The 19557-nt window shown below is 30.4% G+C and overlaps 2 protein-coding genes across 7 annotated transcripts in view; one reads left to right on the top strand and one right to left on the bottom strand.

The window, feature by feature from the left end:
• Positions 1 to 1811: 1811 nt before the first annotated feature.
• On the bottom strand, positions 1812 to 6022 carry LOC111896900 (subtilisin-like protease SBT2.6). Of its 6 annotated transcripts, none has more exons than XM_023892870.3 (11): positions 5909 to 6022; positions 5439 to 5504; positions 5142 to 5332; positions 4917 to 5061; positions 4439 to 4833; positions 4279 to 4374; positions 3768 to 4126; positions 3349 to 3674; positions 3002 to 3269; positions 2641 to 2922; positions 1812 to 2554 (listed from the first exon to the last, which is right to left on the bottom strand). In XM_023892870.3, the coding sequence occupies exons 2-11, from the start codon at positions 5475 to 5477 to the stop codon at positions 2148 to 2150; spliced, it is 2508 nt and encodes an 835-aa protein (XP_023748638.1). In that variant the 5' UTR covers positions 5478 to 5504; positions 5909 to 6022; the 3' UTR covers positions 1812 to 2147. The 6 variants fall into 6 exon arrangements, with proteins under 6 accessions (XP_023748638.1, XP_023748661.1, XP_023748646.1 ...); XM_023892893.3 differs by having other exon boundaries at positions 5444 to 5504; positions 5909 to 5998; XM_023892878.1 differs by having other exon boundaries at positions 5717 to 5988.
• A 12872-nt stretch (positions 6023 to 18894) lies between these two features.
• Positions 18895 to 19557, top strand: part of LOC111897080 (cyprosin-like) — a 3077-nt gene continuing 2414 nt past the window's right edge. Inside the window, exons 1-3 of the mRNA XM_052766510.1 lie at positions 18895 to 18933; positions 19040 to 19152; positions 19383 to 19551. Coding sequence (XP_052622470.1) covers positions 18895 to 18933; positions 19040 to 19152; positions 19383 to 19551 — 321 coding nt within the window. The remainder of the gene's footprint in view (positions 18934 to 19039; positions 19153 to 19382; positions 19552 to 19557) is intronic.

Raw genomic sequence — 19557 nt, 5'->3', positions numbered from 1 at the left:
ACGTTAGTAGTATTTTTTTAAGACTTAAGATCGCCATGGCACAGTTTTTTTCTTCTCTTGTGCGACAACTAAGTATTGCTCCAGTATCGACTTCAAGTTGTCTATTTTGCTTGTTAGATGCTTGATGTCTCGAGAACCACTTGTTGTCCCTTTACCCTTTCGTTTAGCATGGTCTCTTCCTATAATGAGTCACTCTTAGAATCTCAATAGGCTCATCTTCATTGAGATCAATCCTGACATACGTATCCAATGATTAACTATGAGTTGTTTCAGAAGTTTTGGTTCTTTTAGAAGAACCACCCATGAATGTTCTGAACTTAAGATATATTGCCACTTTTTCGATATCTTCACAACATTCCAAACATGAAGAAATTTGAAAGTTGTCCCTTTCTTACTCCGATAAAGTGCAACTATTTTTGCAAGATTGTTTCATCATTTGCATCACTTTGCCTTTTTTCGCTTCATTGTCGAAAATACTGCATTAACTCTATGACAACTTTGTTTGTGTTCCTCCATTTCGTGTAGCCTGCCGATCTCAATTGACAATGATTCTTGAACGTTCAACATTCGTGGACTCTTGATCAACAATGTATTGAACATTAAATATGGCAATAAAGTCTCGGCCATCTTAATCATAATTTGTAAAAACAAAAAAAAAAGAGCGAGAAAATTGCAAATATAACCAAACTCATTAATTATTTTGTGAAAAATAACAAAAAAAAAAAAACAAATTACAAATATAGCCATGAAAATCTGTACGTTCGCAGATGGTTTTTTTTTTAGTTTTTTTTTATTTTCCTGTATAAATACCACAATCTTTGACTGAAATCGTAGATGAACTTACAATTTCCAATTTCCTCTCATCCCACCAGTGATTTTGCATTTTTTTTATTTTGATTACAAAATTGACAGGGTTTAACTACGAAACAACATTATTATATATAAAGTTTTGCAAAAAATTATCAATTTAGTTCTTATTTTTTTGGAATATTTGTTTAAAACATCTATAATAAAATGAATCCTCCAACAAAAACTTTAAAAAATATTAGAAAAATGAAATTGTACATAGTACCTCTAGAGAGAGAGTTCTCCAAAAAAAAAAGTTTGAAAAATGAAAGAAGAAAAAAAAAATACGTTTTTATACCCCTGAAAAGGGGGAAATCACAGATGGACTTAGTCCATCTGCGAACGTACAAGTTGCTAAAACATATATATGTCTTAGCGACTTGTTCGTTCGCAAATGGACAAGTAAAAATTACAGATGAACTGAATCTATCTGTGATTTTGAAGGCTATTTTTGTAATTTGGGTTTTTTTGGCTGTTTTCCACAAAGTAATTAAGAAATTTGGTTATATTTGCAATTTTTGTTTTCCACAAAGTAATTAAGAAATTTGGTTATATTTGCAATTTTTTTCAAAAAAAAAATCATATTTGAGAGAGAGAGAGAGAGAGAGAGAGAGATGGCGGTGAGTATGATGAGTTTATATAAAATTTTTGATTTTTTTAAAAGTAAGTAACCGTTGAACAAGGTGGTGTTGTGAAAGGGACGGAAGGCCATGCTCGTGTCACCACAATACGTCAATACCCCCTTGGACGGTATGCAAGTTCATGTTATCTTGTCATCTCGTGAGGCCTAAGCGTCATTATTTATCCAAACCCCAATATATCAACCCAACACCAACCACCAACCAAGTGGGCTCCGCCTCCTAGGGGATTGTTTAGACAACTTGTAGAGTTAAGTCTCATCTGATAAGCATTCTATATAAAGACTCTAAACTCAACGCATAAAGGTTTATAGGTTTACTCTGAACTTTAGCTTAACATGCCAAAAATGGCTACTTGTTTAAACTCAAAAATTCCTTTTTTACATACACAAAACTTATAGAGGAACACAAATACATATGCATTCCATCAATGAACCAATGCCTCCCCACTTCACCAAAGCATATATTCCACCAACGTACATACAAAGAAGCATACGTTACAACCTCCACAGCAGCAAAACTTAATAGCAACAGAAGAAACCAAGCAAGCATCCTCTATTTTATACTACTTTCTCTTTACACCTCTTAATTATTTTCCAACTTTTTATAAAGAATATAATAATATCATAGTAAATACTAAATACCCACCCCACCCCACCCAAATTAACGATCATAACCCATGGCAACCACGGGCAGCCTGACCTTATGCCCTCTGTCTCCTTTCAACAAAACCTCCCCAAAACTGTAGGCCCCACTAGCTGACCGGACGGTCAGAGTAACCGTGAACTTTTGCGATGCACCCGGTCCTATGGTCATAGCCGGCGGGCTAGTTTCAATGGCTATCGCGGGTCCCATTTTTGAAGTGATGGTGTAGGTTTCTTCTTCATTGACATTTGTGGCTGTTCGAGTGACAGTTTGAGTTCCAACAAGGTGGGAAATCGCGACAGATGGCGAATTCAGATTGTACGGATGCCCGAGCGTGTAGTTGCACGGTTGATGCGTGTAGTTTAGAATCTCGTGTGAGTCGATCCCAGGAGTCGTGCATAAAAATCCAAGATAGTCTTCGTAACCTTCAAAAAAAAACATATATATAAAATATGAGTTAGTAATACAGAAGTAACGACTTAACAGATAAAGTCAGGGAAATAAAGCTGACCTGCATCAAATATGAGGCCAGGGTCTAGGGCGGCCCGGGGATTGACATGACCGCTTCCGTAATCGAAAGGCGTTGCGGGGATAAATGTGAGTGTTTCTGCCCCGGAATATTGTTGGGCCAGAATGGGCCTGTACCCTCGGTCTAGTGTGTTTGATGTAGTCATTAATGCTGACTTTATGGCAGCTGGACTCCAATCAGGATGTTTTTGCTTTATCAATGCTGCTATTCCAGATATATGTGGTGCAGCCATGCTTGTTCCCGAGATCATAGCAAACTTTTCTCCTGGTTTTTTAAATCGAAAATTTAACTATTTTCTGTAGTAGCGATTAAACAATTATAAATAGTATTGAATTGGGCTTACCTACGTAATTGGGCTCATCGGTTCCATTTGGAGACCAAGAAGCCCAAATCAAGGAACCAGGAGCTAAAATATCGGGTTTCAAAAGATCTGCATCTTGAAATTTATAATCTTTTATATTTGGGCCACGAGCAGAGAACAATGCCACCATTGGTGCTGATTTATAAAGTATAGCCTCCATACCATTTCCAATGCTTCCTGTTCCCTTAAAACTCTTCACTCTTCCAGTCCAATCCCTCAAAGTAGACACATTGTAATAGTCTATAAGCTCCTATGAAATATAAATCACACAACAATTATCTACATTAGTAATTACTAATAGTAATAGTAACTAATGTTGTTTTAACTACCATTGAGTTGCTAACATCTGTGATCACAATCCCGGGAATGCCAACAGGAACAGGATCGAACTTTGTTCCAGGAGACACGTTTTCAACAGCAAGAACGAATCCAATGGCGCCAAGACTCTTTGCTGTTTCTGCAACTTTTTTAATGGATGCGGACCCACTAACGAAATTAAAAGAATACCCACATAACAGAATATTCCCTTTCACCATAATTCCGTTTAAAACTTCGGGTCTTTGACAATCTGATGCACTGGACTTCATCGCAGAAGAATCCAACAACACATCATTAGCAGCCACCATTGTAAACTTCTTATTTGGGCCGGTAGACGCTGCATTAAATTACCAATTAAATCGGCCCAAAGTTTAGATAAGCCCAATAAAAAGTTATGCTTTTTCAGCCTTTTAGGGTTACAGAAACTTACGTGATAAACCGGTTCCGGCGAGGATTTTTCCGTTTCCGAGTGTTAAATGGTTTTTGTAACGGCGGTCGTCGACGGCGGCAGCTACGGATGCGATCCATGGGCTGTAAGACACTATGGTTTTGGCTGCGGGGCCTCCGTTTCCGGAGGCTTGTGCTACAAAAACGCCGGCTTTGACGGCGGAGAGAAGTGTGGCGTCGAAGGGGTTTAGAAAGGTGGTTTTTGTGGTGGCGGGTGGGCTGTTGGGCCCGACTGAGAGGTTTAGAATGTCGACACCGTCGTGAACCGCCTGCTCAATGGCGGCCACCACGTCAGCGACAAATCCTCCAAAATTCCGGTAGAGTGCCTTGTAAACAGCGATCCTGTGCATCCATCATTCACAGTGAATGTTAAAGACGATAAAGATTTGGGCTAAATGAAAGAAATAGCATCAATTGAAGCAGTTTTATCATTTTATGGATTAGTTTCTTCATATCTCATATGATGTGCATAAATTTTAGAGGGTAAACTTCACCTTGCTCGGGGAGCCATTCCACTTGCTTTCCCGAATTCATAGCCTTGCACTTGAACAGGAATTCCATTGTTTCCGGCAGCAATTGCAGCAGTGTGACTGTGAATTTGTGATTAATAAATGAAAATATTTTAACTGAAATTATTCAAGTTTTTGCACGAACCTTCCATGTCCATCACCATCAAGAGGAGAAGCAAAATCAACTTCAGGATTAAAAGCACCAGCAGCCATGGCAGCTTCTGCAAAATGTTGAGCACCAACAATCTTTCCATTGCAGAAACTCTTCTTTGTATCAGGATCAACTTCACATTTCCCTCGATATTTTGGAATCGGACCATAGGGTTCTGTGTTTTGATTTTCAAAGCTCGGATGATATGGAAAAATACCAGAATCCACAAATCCGATCACTATCTCCTCTCCGGCCCTGTCAAATCCACCTCCGGTAGGCCAAACTCCGGTGGGAAGCCCCAAAAATTCCGGCGTATGTGTGGTCAGTTTCCTCACCTTCCAATCTTTATCCACTGATTTCACACCTGGGGCTCGCCTAAGCATCTCTGCCTACTAATATCATTTAAAATATATAAGAATAAAGCAGTTTCTATATGCCCAAAAAAGAAAGGTAAAGAGGTTCAGATTGTGACCTGTTCTTCAGAAACGTGAACTGCGAAGCCATTTATGAGATGCTTGTAGCTGTATAGCTTTTTGTAGTTTCCATCATCGAACAATGTGTCAAGGATTGTATCGTGTTTTTGTTCTAAGTGGCTCGAGTATGATGTTACCAAATCACTGAGGATCAAAGAGTATACAATAAATATGAGATGAAAATCTTATTTGAAAATATGTGAAGATCATGAAGGAATACGGACCTTGTGACATCGAGTTTTTCAGTGGCTTCAAAACCATTAACACCTCCTTTGTAACTAATCACTGGTTCGCCTTCTATGGTGACAATATAAACCTCTGATTTCCCGATTATTGAAACAGAAAGTAAAATCATAATCGTAAAAACGGACTCCACGGACTTCAATTTCATCATCTTCCCCGATCTACTTACTCCCTAATCAAACCAAAAAATTGTATAAATATGAAGTGAAATAATTTGAAGTAGCTTAGAAGTTACTTCGAAAAAACAGAGTGATGATGAGATGAGATGAGATGGATACCATACTAGTATGAATCAAATCTGCAACACTTGCTTTCATTTACATCTGAGAACCCATGCGATCAACCTGGATATTATAAACAGTTATTAAATTACTTACTGAAAACCAATGCGTACAAGAAAGGAATCAAAGAGAAGAATAATTAATTCGCCAACTTCAGTTCTTCACTAAACAGTCAAAACCCAGTACAGATCAAAGTAAACCCAAATCAGAAGTAACAGCTTTATTCGCATTGATGAAATAAATAAACAAGTTCAAATCAATATCACAATACCCACCTTCACCAACCCAAAGTAACTGAAGCTTATTTTACAAAATTAAAACAGCTGCATAGCATTACTCTATGATGATGATGAGCTAAAGTAATTAAGTAAATCAAAGTAAAGATGAACAAGAAACTTTGCAAATGGTAGTGTAAATTTACAGTGAAAATGTGGGAGAGAGATAAAGAGGTGGTTAGGGTTTTTTACACTTTTGGGGAAGGCGGCAGACATGAGAGCGAAGATGGAGGAGTTGTTAAATTATTATTTTTTTTCATAAATCAGAGAGGTTTATTGCTCTCAGTTGCAGAATCCATGGTGGTGGCCACTGTTATCTACTATTTCCTTAATCACATAATCCAAATAAAGATTAGACTTAATTTGGTTTATATGTAGATCATGTCGGTTTATTTTGGATTTTATAGATTTAGTCAATAAATTGATCAATAATATAAAGTTATTGTTGCTGCAATTGCAAAAAGTAATATAGAAATGTGTAATTTGTAGTTTTATAGAGTAATAATGTGTATATATATCTTTTGTAAAGTACTAAAATGTTTTTTTTTTCTTTTTTTTTTTTAATTTCTATATATTTTTAGAAAGAATGAAGAAAAGTGAGATGAGATCGGAGACCGTCCAACTCCACTATCATTAAAAGTTTTTTCTTATTTGGAAATTTATTAGTCCTTTTTAAATACATGACATTTTGTCTTGCTTCATAAACTTTTAGGTTGTTAAAACTTAAAAGTGGTTGAAGGAAAGTAAAAGAATAATAAATATGGGGGAGAATATGAAAGCCAAACACAGTCAAGCTTGTGATAGAGGAATTATTAGGGCATTTTTAAAAGATAATTTATTATTTATTAACTTAAAAACAGGAATTTAGTACTTTTAACGCAAAATTTTTTGCATAAATTTTTGTATTTTAGTTTCTATGTTTTATTCAACGGTGGCGTATGGGTTGTACACATCATATTGTAGTCATACAAGACCCAATTTCTCTTGCTTTGTGGTGCCATGTATGGATACATATACATAAGGATGCATTGGTTCAAGAATTGAACTGAACTATTTTATTCAACGGTAGCGTATGGGTTGTACACATCATATTGTAGTCATACAAGACCCAATTTCTCTTACTTTGTGGTGCCATGTATGGATACATATACATTAAGGATGCATTGGTTCAAGAATTGAACTGAACTTGTCTGGAACCGAAAATCAAAAACTGAACTTCATCGTTTTGAGGGACAAATAACCGAACCAAACTGAATCGATAGGTACAATATCAGTTTGGTTTTGGTATCAGTACCAAGTTTTCGGTTCCAAATTCGAAGAGAATTGATTTTGAAACTACATTAGCATTTTTGAGAAATGCCTTGAGTTGTTGCTTGGAATGGTTCCGGAAGGGCGAAGAAACGGATTTGTATGGTTGTTGTGTGTGTGGTTTTGGTATGGCTTTGATCATGTCTATGGTCCATATGTTTTGTTTTCTAGCTAGAATGATTTAGCTTAATGTTTTTGAATGGTTGTGTTCATGTCTACAATCCAAATGCATATGGGTGTAATATTGACATGTTTGAATGGCCACCCATCAAGATTAATCGAACACTAAGAACTACAAAGAAAAAATAATCATATAAGAACTACAAATATAAGAGCACAAAGCGTTTTAATTAGCAACACCTTTAGCAATGTGGTTACAAAAAATAACCATTTGACCATAAGAAAAGCAAGTATCAACTCTAAACTCCCTACAACCATCTACTTTAAAATATCCGTAGGCTTTTCTTATTTCTTTGTCCATTTGTATTGTGTATCACCTCTCAAATATAACTGATTTGTTACTAAAAAAAATGTTAGAAGCAAAGTAACAACATATGACTACGTCATCATCTTTTAAAATAAATTCAATATTCTCATTGAATTTGTAACTCGATATTAGGTGTAAACCAAAACCTCTACTATCAGCATAAACAAAGTTGTTCGGTAAGCATATAATATGTGCCCGCTAATATTAAATACGTACGAACTTGAATGTCACGTTCAAAACATGAATTATTAAAATTTTAAAACACATAAAATACAAACTTATAAGTCTCTTCCATACATCAGTCGATTCGACATGGAACGTATAAAGTTGATCCATTACTCCGAACATGAGACAACATGTCTCAACTAACTCTTGCTAGGTTTCATAATTTAGCTCAACCAAATTGAGAACCAGGGACATGTAGGATTTGATGTTTGTGATACCAAAGGGTTTGTCAATATCCTTCACAGCAGCCATGGAGGCGTGAAGAAGAGTGTAACGACAATTAGGGTTTAGGCCATGAAGATTGACATAGTCAAAGAGAAAATCGAGAATAAATGAGGAGAATACGGTGAAGAGGCGTAAAGATAGAGTGTATTTTTCCATATGAAATCTCATTAAACTCAAACCGTATAGATACATGTACAAAGGAGATAGGACCGAGAATACAAGGGACGACACATAAACAAATATAAGATGGGCTAAAATAAATACAAAGCTAAAAACAATACAACATATAAATATATACACTAATACGCACAACTCATGGTCTACATGTGAACAAATCACCCAAAGTTACGTATACTTTTAGGTTATATTTAAATTATTTGTCATTCGCATAAATAAAATGAAAATGACACTTTACAAATGTGTTTGCCACTTTATAAATCAATTAATCAACATCATCTAGATTGTCACTCAACTATTAAAATCACTGTCAGGTGCATTAATTATATCAAACAACATATTGATTAAAGTATTACAGAAAAATATCTCCGTGTAAAATACACTAATGCCTCAAAAATGAACGATAGTGTAGATCAAATATATGCAAAACAAAGTTCATATTGATATGTATATATGTATTAATATTGGTGTATTCGACTATTGTATATATGTATATATTCGTATCCATTTCTTCCATGCATCATTCTTTAATTTTAATAAATGGATTTATTCGTTTTATATTAGATAAATTTTACAAAATATAAAGGAATACTTGATCATGTAATTTTTATGTTATGATAAAGTGTTTATAATTATTTTAGGGGCACATGTGTGTGGGCACACACCGCAATTGTCGCTAGCTAAAACAAGAGCATGTGAACGTAGTTATGTTTGCATTCCGTGATAGCAACCCAATCCCCCTCCCATTCCATTTACCTTATATATATATATATATATATATATATATATATATATATATATATATATATATATATATATATATATATATATATATATATATATATATATATATATATATATATATATATATATATATATATATATATATATTAGTTTATAACCCGTGGAAACCACGGTTATACAATTAATTAAACTTTTAAAATAAAAATTAAAAATTGTTAAATAAATATGTAAAATTATATCACTTTTCAATTTGTATTAAGTTTATTTTAATATTTATTATAATATTATTAATTTAATGTAATTAGAGTGAAAATTTTAAAATTTGAAATTTGAAATTTGAAATTTGAAATGGAAAATCAATAGGTTACAAATAGCATGCATTAATTATGATATATAATATGGTGACACATGGCAAAAAAAGAATAAAATATGTATTAATTAAGAGGCCTAATAAGATGACACATGTCAAAAGGAGAATAAAACTATTCTTTTATTAGATAGGAATATATATATATATATATATATATATATATATATATATATATATATATATATATATATATATATATATATATATACTAGTATATAACTCGTGGGAACCACGGTAACAAAGTTAATTAAACTTTCATGGTGAAAACTCAAAATTATTATTCAGTTAATTTGAATAAATATATGAAATTATATCATCTTATAATTTTTATTTATTTTATTTTAATTTTTATTCTAATGTTATTAATTTAATTTAATTAGAGTGAGAAATTTAAAATTTGAAATTTGAAATTGAGAATCAATAGGTTGACAAGTGACATGTATTAATTAGGAGGTTTAATAGGATGTCACTTGGCAAAAAAAAAAAAAATATCTATTAATTAAGAGGCCTAATAGGATGACACATGTCAAAAGGAGATTAAAACTATTCTTTTATTATAATATATATATATATATATATATATATATATATATATATATATATATATATATATATATATATATATATATATAGGTTGAGGTTCAATATAGAACCATAATTAACCAACGAACCAATCGTGAGCGTTGGAAATCATAACGATCAACGGCCAAGGAAATAGATGTACACTTTTACATATGACGCACACACACCGGATTATACCAAAAAATCCACCCTTTAAAAAAAATTCACCACTTTTTTTCGTTTAAAATTTTTTTTAGGCCATGTTTTTATCGAAAAAAAAAACGAATATACCGTTGTTCACGATTTTTCGTTCTCTTTCCATAGAGATTCATGATGATATATAAAAAACGAACTTTTTTTTTTGAGAAAAAACCCACTTCATTTTCTTTGATGGAAAAATTTAAGGTCTAATAATATATCAAAATTCATATTTTTTGTACTTTTTAAACATAGATTCATATTCAAGTTAAAAAAAAATAATAAAAAAAAAACTTTATTTCAGTTTAGATTCACATTGTGAACCTGTGCAGATTCATATTGTTAACCTATTCATATTCACATTATGAACCTTCTTAGATTCACAGTATGCATAATAAGAAGTCAGATTCACAGTGTGAATCTGAACTGATCGGAGCTTTTAATATAATGAATGTTAAAATTTGAAATATTTATAGTTTAGATTCACAGTGTGAATCTACACTGATCGAGTTTTTTTTTTTAGCATTCTCAGATTCACAGTGTGTATAATAGTAATTCAGATTCACAATGTGAATCTGAACTGTTCGAGATTTTTCATAGTGTGAATGTTAAAAATTGAAATATTTACAGTTTAGATTCACAGTGTCAATCTGTACTGTTTGAGGTTTTTTTTAGTCGGTGTTGATGTTTATTAATAAAGTACAAAAATTAATATTTTTGGTATAATTAGTTTTTTTTATATAAAAATAAACTTAAATATTGAAAAAAACTAAGAAGATTAAGTAGGTTTTTTTTGAAGAAAAAAAGTTCATTTTTTATATACCATCATTGATCTCTATGGAAAGAGGACGAAAAATTGTGAACAACGGTATATTCGGTTTTTTTTCCCCGATAAACAACTTGGCATAAAAAAAAATTTAATGAAAAAATAGAAGTGAGTTTTGTTATAATCCGGCACATGTGCGTCCATTATAAAAATTTACAACCTTTCATTTTGCCGTTGATCGCTTTAAATTCCGACGTTTTGAATTGGTTCCTTGATTAATAATGGTTCCTTATTAAACTTTTCCATATATATATATATATATATATATATATATATATATATATATATATATATATATATATATATATATATATATATATATATAGGGAAAGGTTATTTGGAAAAAAAATCCTAAAAATCCTAAAAATGCATAAAAAAATACTTATATATCACAAAACTTTTGTTTGAAAACTTTTTTGAAAAAATCGCAGCTTTTTATACAAAATCGGTGAAAAAAAATTTGAGTAAAAAAATGATTTTTATTTTTTTTCTCAGCGAATTTTAACAAAAACCTGGGATTTTTTATAAAAAAATTCAAAAAAAAAATTGTGATCTCTAAGTATTTTTTTATGCATTTTTATGATTTTTTAGGGTTTTTTGTTTTCCATAGAACCTAAACATATATATATATATATATATATATATATATATATATATATATATATATATATATATATATATATATATATATATATATATATATATATATATATATATATATATATATATATATATATATATATATAAGTGTATGGCAAGTTTCAACAGAAACTTTCCATGTTTATAATTCTAACACTATATTTTTACTTTTTCTTAATTTTGCCACTAAAGTTTCAAGAAACCTTTCTTTTTTATAATTTTGCCACTTTATTTTTATTTTTTCATATTTTGCCACTAAACTTTCACTCTTACTTCTTTAAAACCCTTTTTCTTTATTCTTTTATAATTTTACCACTTTATTTTTACTTTTTTATAATTTTGCTACTAAAGTTTCAACAAACTCTTCCTCTTTATAGTTTTGGTACTTTATTGTTACTAATTTTGTCACTAAAGTTTCAACAAACTTTTTCTCTTTATAAATTTGACATTTTATTTTTACTTCTTTATATTTTTGCCACTAAACTTTCACCCGTGCAACACACGAGCCTTTTCCTAGTTATTATTATTTTAAAATGTTCGAAAATATAGACATATTGATGAGCTTTTAATCTATCACAAATAATTATTTGAAGTTAATAACTTTGATTTTGTTTTATGAATATATATATATATATATATATATATATATATATATATATATATATATATATATATATATATATATATATATATAGGGTTAGCTTCATGTGAGACAACCTAATTTTGTGAGACTGTGAGATACAATCCTAACCATTCATTTTATAGATAAATAAACATTTTTAAAGTGCAAAATAATTGAAAATATTCGGAAAAAAATTCAAATATTATTTTCGTCATTTATATTTTCCAAAATAAAAATATACCAAAAAAATACTTTTTTTTACATATTCTAGTAAAATATTATAATATTTTACATATCTGACAAATCTAGTAGAATATTGTAACATTCTAAAAATTACATTAGAATATTTACAGTGAAATATTTCACATTCTATTAGAATATTTCACATTTTTGTTAAAAAAATGGTGATTTTTTTATTTCTTTAGGTAATTAAATTGACAAAAATAATAAGAGTAAATTACACGAATGGTCCCTATGGTTTGGTGTAATTTGCGTCCTTGGTCCCTAACTTATTTTTTTAACTCGGAAGGTCCCTACCGTTTGTTTTTGTTACGCGCTTGGTCCCTACTGTTTGTTTTTGTTATGCGCTTGGTCCCTGTCTTACCTAAAATGATTATTATTTAAATAGGAAAAAATGGTGGGGTAGGTAAGGTAAGGTTAGGAGTGTGAGATTGGGGGTGTGTTTATTTAAATAAATTAAAAAATCAAGGGAAAAATAGTCTTTTTAGGTAAGACAGGGACCAAGCGCGTAACAAAAACAAATAGTAGGGACCTTCCGAGTTAAAAAAATAAGTTAGGGACCAAACATGCAAATTACCCTAAACCATAGGGATTATTTGTGTAATTTACTCAAATAATAATTAAAAAAAAAATCGGATTTTTCCTTTTATTTTGCATTTTAAAATTATTTTTAGATTGGGTCTCACGGTGTCACAAAATTAGCTTGATATCAAATAAATCTGAATATAAGGGTATATATATATATATATATATATATATATATATATATATATATATATATATATATATATATATATATATAGGGGGCGGTTCCCTTGAGATTAAAAAAAAAATTAGAGATCTTGAGATTGAACTCTAGCCACGTATTTCTTACTTGCCGCTCTAATGCTTCAGCGTACCGGCAGAAGCGGACTATGCCTAATCATAAATGATTATACATGTATGTTTGTTCACAGACTGAGTAATCATATACGATTACGACAGTTGGTGGCATAAAAGGTGGTGGTGACAAAGATAGCGGTGGTATAAGTAACTGAGGTGATAGTGGTGGAGTCGGCTAGTGTTAGAGGTGGTGGCGGTGGCGGTTATGGTGGTGGGGATGGTGGCGGAGGATAAAGGAATGGGCGACGTTGTGTAATATAATTATTCCAGACCTGCCGCGCCGGTACGCCGGAAGGTTATTGTGGCAGATGTGTACGTGGCTAAAGTTGAATCTCGAGATCTCTATTTTATTTTTAATCTCAACGAAACCTACCTACCTATATATATAGGGAGTGGTTCAAATGAGAACCACAAAAGATTAAGAACCCTAAGAACCAACATTTAATAAGTAATATGTATTGTGAATATTACTAACTATGTTAAAATCTTAATTTTGGTTTGTTTGTTAAGATAAGGGCAAAATCGTATTTTTTTTAGTCTAATATTTTCATTCATACAATCATTTTATATTTTTAACCCAAAATTTGTGTAAAATGCAAATTTATACAGTCCATTTACAGTTTAATAGACAAAATTCACAACTTAATACAATTTATTTTATACCAATTAACAAATTTAAAGAAGTAAAACCCAAACTCTACCACTACCAGCACCAGCACACGCTGCCACCAACCACCTATGCCAACATTGCAACCATCTTTTCTTAAAAATCAGATCTGCATATAAAGTAATGCAATGAGAGGGTAAATACTACATTCATAATTTAATAAACCTATTAATTCACTCATATTGAATTTAATACAAAAAATTAAAAAAACTAATGCATTCTTACGTACTTATACAACACAAAAAATAAATGTATTCTAACATTAATACAAAAGTTCATTCATAAATCATTTATATGTTAACACAAAATTTATATATAAAAAAAATCACAGTAAGTTGCAGTCAATTCACAAGTTAATATAATCTATTACCGTTTAATACATAAAATTCACAGATTAATATAGTAAATTAGCAATTTGATACACTGAAATGTCATATTCTTAATTTAAAACTTACATTTATACTTTCAGATATCAGTTCACAAGTTAATATAATCAATTACCATTTAATACAAAAAGTTCACAACTTAATATATTAAATTAACAATTTAACACAATGAAATGTCATATTCTTAACTTAAAACATACATTTATATTTTCATATATGAAGCTTAGTGTTTTTTTTTTTCAAAGTTAAATTTACACAATATTCTAAATTTAAGTTTTTGTATAATCTATTTAAATTTAGAAAAAAATCATATATGTGTATAATGATTATTTCTTCTTATATTTCAGAAGCAAACACAAAATTCATAACAAACTCGCAGCATAGTACAATCAATTCACAACTTAATATACTCAATTCACAGTTTAATACGTAAAATTATTTATTCACATAAATATTATCAACTTAAAAATTACATTTATACGTTCATATATGCAGACATTTCTGTGTATTAAAATGTGAATTTATTATATTAAGTCATGAATAAAATTTACAACTTAATACACAAAATTCACAGTTTAATATGATATATTTATAGCTCATTTACAAGTATAATCTCATATGTTATTGTATTAAACAAACTATCCACAATTTAATATATACATAAATTATCTCATCTTTCAGAACCAAACATCAAAATAAAACATATACAATTTATTGAATAAAAAAAATCAGATCAAGATATAAAAAAAAAAATCAGAATTCACAGTTTATTTCAATATTTGAGACATTAATTCACAACATAATTCAATATTCCAGATACTAACTCACAATTTAGTGAATAAACAAAATATATAATCACATTTTAATAACTTATATATTCACAAGTTAATATATAAAAAAACACATATTCATAGCTTAATAACTTACCCAATTTCGTTGAAACATTTCATCAAACACGTTGTTTTCACCATATACGTCATATCCATAATCACTATAAAACAAAATATCTGAACAAATATACAAAGAGACGTTATACTAACAATTTATTCATTGTTTAACTCTAAAAAAACTTTACCAGTAACATTCACAACTCAATAATTTATCTAATTTCATTGATGCATTTCATCAAGCACCTAGTGTGCATCTTTTTTTTTTTTGCAGAATTTTTTTATATAAACATCATCACCAGATACAATACATATACACCACACATATAAACACCAAATCTAACATGAAATAACACATTTACATCATTCACAACTTAAAACAAACCTTTTTCATGAGCATATCATCAAACATCTTCAAAACTCTTGTTTCCAGATCTGAGAGTGCTTCCTAGCTTCAAATCTATAGGAGATTGGCTAAAAAAACAAATCTGGAGGTGTTCGGTCATCAGGAGGCAACAAATAACTTCAGTCTCCATCAGATCTAGTGTTCCTGCAAAGCATATCAAATAAGCTTTCTAGTGCTCTGTCAGATCTAGGTGGTTGTTTGACGCTGGAGGTGGTGGAGGTGATTTAACGTTAGTGGTAATGCTCTCTCTCCAGATTTGAAACATTTTTGCAATTTAGAGATAGAATGGAACTGAAGGAGGCCAAGTTGTTGGTGGTAGATTGAGGTCGTTAGCGGAGTAATGAACGAGAAGAGGCAGTGACAACATATATAGATCTGAAAGTGACGCTTCCAGATCTGAAGTTTGTGCGACAGATGTATGTTTCTCGCAGGTAATCGGAAGCTGCAGAAAGGAAGGGAGGTAGAGGAGGTGGAGCTGGCGTCGATGATGGTGGCGGCAGTGGGCGCCGTGGCGGTGGTGAAGTAGCCATGGTGGCGGAACTGGGTCGTCGGCAGTGGTGGTCGTGGTATTTATCACAGGTGGTTGAAATAGATGAGATAATTCCTTTTGTTTTTGTAAAACAAGAGTAATGCATCAGATATTATGAAATAAGAAAAATAGCCTTAATAATAGTGGTTCTTACGGTTCTTAATGTTTTGTGGTTCTCATTTGAACCTTATATATATATATATATATATATATATATATATATATATATATATATATATATATATATATATATATATATATATATATATATATATATTCAATCATATGCAGTCAATTTAGACATAAGGGTACATAAATCCTTGCAAGATCCTTATCAATCGACATCAATATTACTTTTGATTGGGTTAATAGATAATTAGGTTGTTTGATTTTTACGATTTGTTTTTTTAGAAAAAGAAGGTTATAATTTGTATGATATGTTTCACATATTTTATAAATGAATATATTACTTCTATAAACGATGCATTTTATCTTTTGTATCAAATTAATCGTTGTAATCAATACGTAAAACCAGTAGTCACGATCTTTGTATATACAAACACTCACCACATAAAACCTTGATGTAATGGTGCGTTAATTATATGTTTTAGTTTAATACAAGTAGATATATATAAATAGTAGCGGAGGTAGACTGTTTTAGTAGGGGTGTCCCTCGTACTTCAAGCCGGTGCACTTAATAGAAAAAAAAAACACAAAAAAAATTTACACTACGTGCCGGAAATTGAACAATGGCCTGAGATCTCTAATGCTCCACTAAAATCCACCACTGTATATAAAGGTAATATTGTAGTAATTTAATTTATCACTTATACGAGAGTTTAAACAACAATTCATTTATAAGTGTTTAAACAACAATTCATTTGAACTACGTGTTTATAATATAAACACGATCCATCTGGTCAAACTAAAATGATTTTTAATGCATTTGGTTCTTACATTAGGTCAAACGACAAACGTAATAACAATGATTTAAAAGTATTTAGCTTTTAAGTGTTCCTATTAATTAAGATAATCATATAAAAGATTAATGGGTTTAAAATATAACCGTGACTTTCGGGGAAAAAAGGGCTAAACACACACACATATATATATATATATATATATATATATATATATATATATATATATATATATATATATATATATATATATATATATATATATATATATATATATATATATATATATATACGTAGAGTTTCATTTGAGACCATGCTAATTTTTGTGAAACATGAAGACGTGATCCTAGCCATTCATTTTAGAGAGCAGAAAATTTAAAAGAAAATATAAATTGCAAAATAAAAGCAAAAATCCAAAAAATCTTTTTTTTAATATTATTTTCGTTATTTAATTTATCCAAAAGAATAAATAAAATAAAATAAATCAATATTTTTCTTGAAATATGAGTAAAATATTCTAATAAAATATTACATTATAAATAATCAAATTGAATTTTTAGAATGTTAAAATATTTTAATATTCTACTAAAATTGGTAATATGTTAAAATATTCTAATATTCTTCTTGAATTGTTAAAATATTCAAATATTCTATTTGAATTTTTTAAATATTTATAATTTAATATTCTAGTAGAATATTCTAACATTCTAAAAAATCGATTTAAGTATTTACAGTATAATATCCTGTTAGAATATTTCACGTATATTTTGAAAAAAAAAACGATTATTTATTTATTTATTTATTATTTAGTTTTAATTTTTTTGGATAAAATCAATGACGAAAATAATATTTAAAAAAATATTCAAAAATTTTCATTTATTTAGCATTTTAAAAATATATTTTTTATCTCTAAAATGAATGGTCTCACAAAGTATGATTGTCTCACATGAACCTAACATATATATATATATATATATATATATATATATATATATATATATATATATATATATATATATATATATATATATATATAATCAAGTTCAACAACGAACTCCGTAAATTGGAGCGAACCAACAAACTATGCATCAGTCAGATGCATACATTTTATTTTAAAACAATCGATTACTTTCTCTTGCAAGTCAAAATCAACCAACCATGGATGGTGGTCTGTCCCGTTGAGCATACCTAAAAGCTCATATTCTTCATTTACAAGCTTTCTCATCTCCACGCACTCACATCGTTTGAATCCATTCAGTATTATCTTCCAAACACATACCACATAATGTTACTGAAAGAGGCTCTCTTGAGCAATTCACGGATACATACGTAGGTCATTCCTCTCTTCTGATGTTGATTATGAAACATCTCCACCATCTAATAAGAAACCACCATGCACTGGCCTTCCGAGACTTTGATTTGCTTAGGACAAAAGAGATGTATGGCTGCTATCTATTCATTTCCGTTCCTCGACATTTTTTTTGAGTATGTTCTCTAGTCTTATTTAAGTATTTTCCAACCCATGTGTCCTTTCTCCTATAGTTTTACTTCCATTCACCTATGTAATCAACTATGGAATAGAGGTCTGATAAACATGAGATAGATCAAGAATTTTATTCATGTATATATTATTTAAACCTTATTTGAGTGGTTCTTTATACCCTCATTAGAAAGAAGACCACTTTTTATGTAGCCCTAAGGAAGAAATTGAGCGGTTGCATTCTAGGTGTTTCATGAAATGCCTAAGTGAAACTATCATTCCTATTTTGCATCTATATCCAAACTAATTAAATCACCCTAAAGTATGTTTTGTGATATTACAATTATCGATACTTAAGATCTTGCAATTTTCATCCAAGGAAATTTGTTGCAATTAAATATGGAACCAGTGCTATCTCTAGTGATTTTAAAAGGCTTGGTGATTTTACAATCAAGGAACAGGTAAAGACTAAAGATTAAGAAATTATGCATCTTCTTAATAAAATTTATTCGTTTTGACAATTACTGAATTACCCATTTTTCAGGATTTCATGGAAGCAACCAAAGAGATTGGAATCACTTTTGTTGCAGTAAAGTTTGATGGTATTCTTGGCTTTGGGTTTCAAGAAATCTCTATCGAGGGTGCTCTTCCTGTTTGGTACTTCACTCACTTTACAAACTTTTTCTTGGAGTAAGTTACATTTTTGCCCTTAAGTCCGTTCAAAAGTTTCAGTTTTGGTTTAGATAGTTCCATCTTGCAATGTTGGAGCCTGTGTGAGTTTGTTCAGTTGTAAAAGGAAACTATTTGGGACCAAAACTGTAATTTTAAACAAACTCAGGGACCAAAAATGTATTTTTTTTAAAATTTTTGATGATTTATTATATTAGGTACAGCATGGTTGACCAAGGCCTTGCTTATGGACCTATGTTTTCATTTTGGCTTAATCGAAATACTAAAGATAATGAAGGAGGCGAACTTGTGTTTAGTGGTGTTGACACTAATCATTTCAGAGTTGCACACACTTATGTCCCTGTCACTCAAAAAGGCTACTGGCAGGTTACT

This window comes from Lactuca sativa, chromosome 8 (genome assembly GCF_002870075.4).
Source record: "Lactuca sativa cultivar Salinas chromosome 8, Lsat_Salinas_v11, whole genome shotgun sequence".
Lineage (NCBI taxonomy): Eukaryota > Viridiplantae > Streptophyta > Magnoliopsida > Asterales > Asteraceae > Lactuca > Lactuca sativa.
The sequence above is the reverse complement of the archived record's forward strand: the minus strand, read 5'-3'. Positions and strand labels throughout refer to the sequence as shown.